This window comes from Asparagus officinalis, chromosome 2 (genome assembly GCF_001876935.1).
Source record: "Asparagus officinalis chromosome 2, Aspof.V1, whole genome shotgun sequence".
NCBI classification, from domain to species: Eukaryota; Viridiplantae; Streptophyta; class Magnoliopsida; order Asparagales; family Asparagaceae; genus Asparagus; species Asparagus officinalis.
Genome location: NC_033795.1, coordinates 78200306 through 78203365, shown reverse-complemented (window position 1 = coordinate 78203365; position 3060 = coordinate 78200306). Strand labels below are relative to the sequence as shown.

General features: G+C 35.6%; 1 protein-coding gene across 1 annotated transcript in view; it reads left to right on the top strand.

Annotated features, from left to right (window-relative positions):
* Positions 1-3060, top strand: part of LOC109831709 (protein ZINC INDUCED FACILITATOR-LIKE 1-like) — an 18627-nt gene that overhangs the window by 1361 nt on the left and 14206 nt on the right. Inside the window, exons 2-6 of the mRNA XM_020399093.1 lie at positions 1476-1516; positions 2176-2236; positions 2331-2433; positions 2566-2668; positions 2748-2801. Of these exons, the coding sequence (XP_020254682.1) occupies positions 1476-1516; positions 2176-2236; positions 2331-2433; positions 2566-2668; positions 2748-2801 (362 nt within the window). The remainder of the gene's footprint in view (positions 1-1475; positions 1517-2175; positions 2237-2330; positions 2434-2565; positions 2669-2747; positions 2802-3060) is intronic.

The following is a 3060-nucleotide window of genomic DNA, read 5'->3' as shown; positions in this document are numbered from 1 at the left end:
AATGTGCTGTCTTATTTTATTGCTACAATCATTGATGTACTGGAGTCACAGAATCGCCTGAATCTCAGTGTAGTGGTCTGAACATAATATTGGTGATTTTGGCCACAAATCTCATTGTGTTGGTATGTCGACATGATATTTCAAAACTGAACTGTCCAAATTCGATCAATTCCATCTATTTAATCTCTTAACACCAATTAATACACCCTGCTAATTAACCCTCCATGATAAACAAACATTTTACAGTGTAAATATTGTTAGATCCATTTCTCTTCTTTGTGGCCAAAATCTCCACCTGGGTCGATAAAAAGTTGAAGAGAAGCAAGGTTCAGGTTGTTTTACATTGAGAATTGGAGCAATGGGGAACGAGAACAAGGTGCAATTGTTGGAAAAGGTCTACTTTGAGAACCGCCCTGCTTGCAGGCTCGATAAAGAGAAGGATAAGAACTCTGGTTTGCCTCACAGAGATTTCTTCCATATGTGAATCATCACTCTGGTAGCTGGTAATGGGAAAATTTTGGGGAGTTCTCATCTGGGTCTATTTTGTTTTTGGGTTCTTGGTTGTTTCTTTCGAGAATAGTTGATTTTTATGGATGGTGTTATGTGTTCATAGTTTATTCTCAGTGCATGAAGTACTTCTTTTTTATGTTTGATGTCGGGTTTGTTTTATATTTGTTGCTTCAATATGTTTTGCAGAGTTCCATTCATTTTCAGTTTAATCTCAATAATGGATTCTCGTATAAAGATCTAGGCAGTCCTTTTCTGTTTATATAGATTTTATCAACTGGATTGTGTTATATTATTGCTTTGGTAGTATTGTTTGCAAAATCGAGTCCCCCCGCCCCCGGCCCACCTGGGTGTCTTTTGTTTTGGAGTTATTGGTAGTTCCTTTTCTCAAAGATCAGAATTTTATGGATTGTGCTTGTAGGTTTGTCGTTTTAGTTAGAATTTTGCATGGTATGTGCTACCTTCCTTCTTTTTTTTTTTCAGAAGTGATTAAATGAGTTTGCATTGTTCTATTATTTCTTGTAGTAAACTTTTTTTTACCTGGTGGTAATTATTTGCAAAGATATAAACCTTTTTTTTCAAGAATTAACCTTTTCATTTCTTCTCTTTCTCTTGTCTCCTCTTTGAGATGCAAAGGCCTAATTGGGTAGTCCTTTGCATCTGAGATTATGTACTTAATGTAGCTAAGGACAATTAGTAGCTAAGGTTGTGTTCTTAACTTCCATAGGATATAATTTAGTAGTAGAGATTTATTAGGACCAATTTAGTTCGCCTTATATAAGAAACAACTCTACAATTATTAGTTAGCTGTTTCTGTCAACATCTGGAGGCTTCAGTACAATTTTGCTGCGAGTAATCATATAGTTGGTTCTTGCAGTGCATTTTCTTACGTGCTAATTAGCTGAGCTTCTTACTCATTGTTCAGAAATTTCTGACGAGATTCTAATCTCTTTCTCTTAACTTCTCAGGTTTACCAATATCATCATTGTTTCCCTTTTTGTACTTCATGGTACGTATAAGATTTCACTTTCCTTCATGCATATGCTCCTAATTTTCATTTTTCAGTATATTTCTTGTACCTTGATGAATTTAAATACTTTGCTTATTCTCTAAGGTTGTTGGAACAATGAGCATCTTTTTCTGTATGTGGGAACATGGAGTGATTAGGAAAACTTACTGATGAGCATACAAATAAATCTTACATCCCTTTGCTAGTTAAAGCATGTTACTTTCTAAATTTTACGCTCTATCTAGAAACTATTGTCATTCTGATTGATGTCTTATGCTTAGAACTATCTTCAAATACGTAAATTACTTTTTGTATATTAATTAGAAAAGGAATTTTTCTATATTAATCAGAAAGGAATTCCCCCTTTCATTTGTGTTTGATGGAAAATTTTATCCCGGAACACAAATCGTTTAATGTGGGACTTAAAAAATATTCTCTAGCTTGCCTAATGTACTACCTACTTTAATAAGCCTTACCACCATTGCACCAACATGGCCATCTTCTTAGTGAAAGAATGTCTATAGTGAAACCCTCGGGGTCAAAATGGGTGACACAGAATCCAGTGAATATACTTCTCCAAAACTACTGCTGGTAATGTTTGACTTTGATATTACAGAATAAACATGATTCATGACCTCTTCGACTTAAACTTGTCACAGATAAGGGACTTACACATTGCCAAGCGAGTGGAAGATATCGGGTTTTATGCAGGTTTTGTTGGTAAGCAGTGGCAGGATAATGCCTTATTTCTAAGTATCTTTTCAGTTCAATCTTTATAAATTCATAGTAACAACCATTTTTCCTTACATTGAAGGTGCTGCTTTCATGTTTGGGAGAGCTTTAACTTCTGCATTCTGGGGAATAGTAGCAGATAGATGGGGAAGGAAACCTGTGATGATAATTGGCATCACTTCAATGTCAGTACAACTTATTTCTTATTTATTGTCAATTCGAACCTGCTATGGTAAACAATGAATGTTGTTAGTTCTTGCTTTTTTGGCTTTCCTTTGCATTTGATACTTTCTTTCTTTGTTTTGTTTGTATTTCAGGATTATATTTAACACCCTCTTTGGATTAAGCGTAAATTATTGGATGGCAATTGCTACAAGATTTCTTCTTGGAGCCTTGAATGGTATATTTGGCCCAATAAAGGTATTCACGTTCTATATTATATTAATGAAGTTGTCATAAGCTCTATTAAATTTATCTATGTAATTTGGCTTGTATTCAGGCGTATGCTTCAGAAGTTTGTCGACCAGAGCATCAATCTATCGCACTGTCACTGGTATGAATCTTTATTTATTATATAAAATATTATTGCTTGCCCCTTATGTATATATGTCTTTAGTTGCATAATGGACTATAAAGTCAAGTACAGCATGATACAATCAAAAGGGCGGCCCAGTGCACGAGGCTCCAACAATGTGGGCTCTAGGGAGGGTAACATGTGTGCAGCCTGAACACCCCGTGCAGGGAGGCTATTTCCAAGATTCGAACCCATGACCTTCAGGTCAAAAGGCAGCAACCTTTCCATTGCGCCAAGG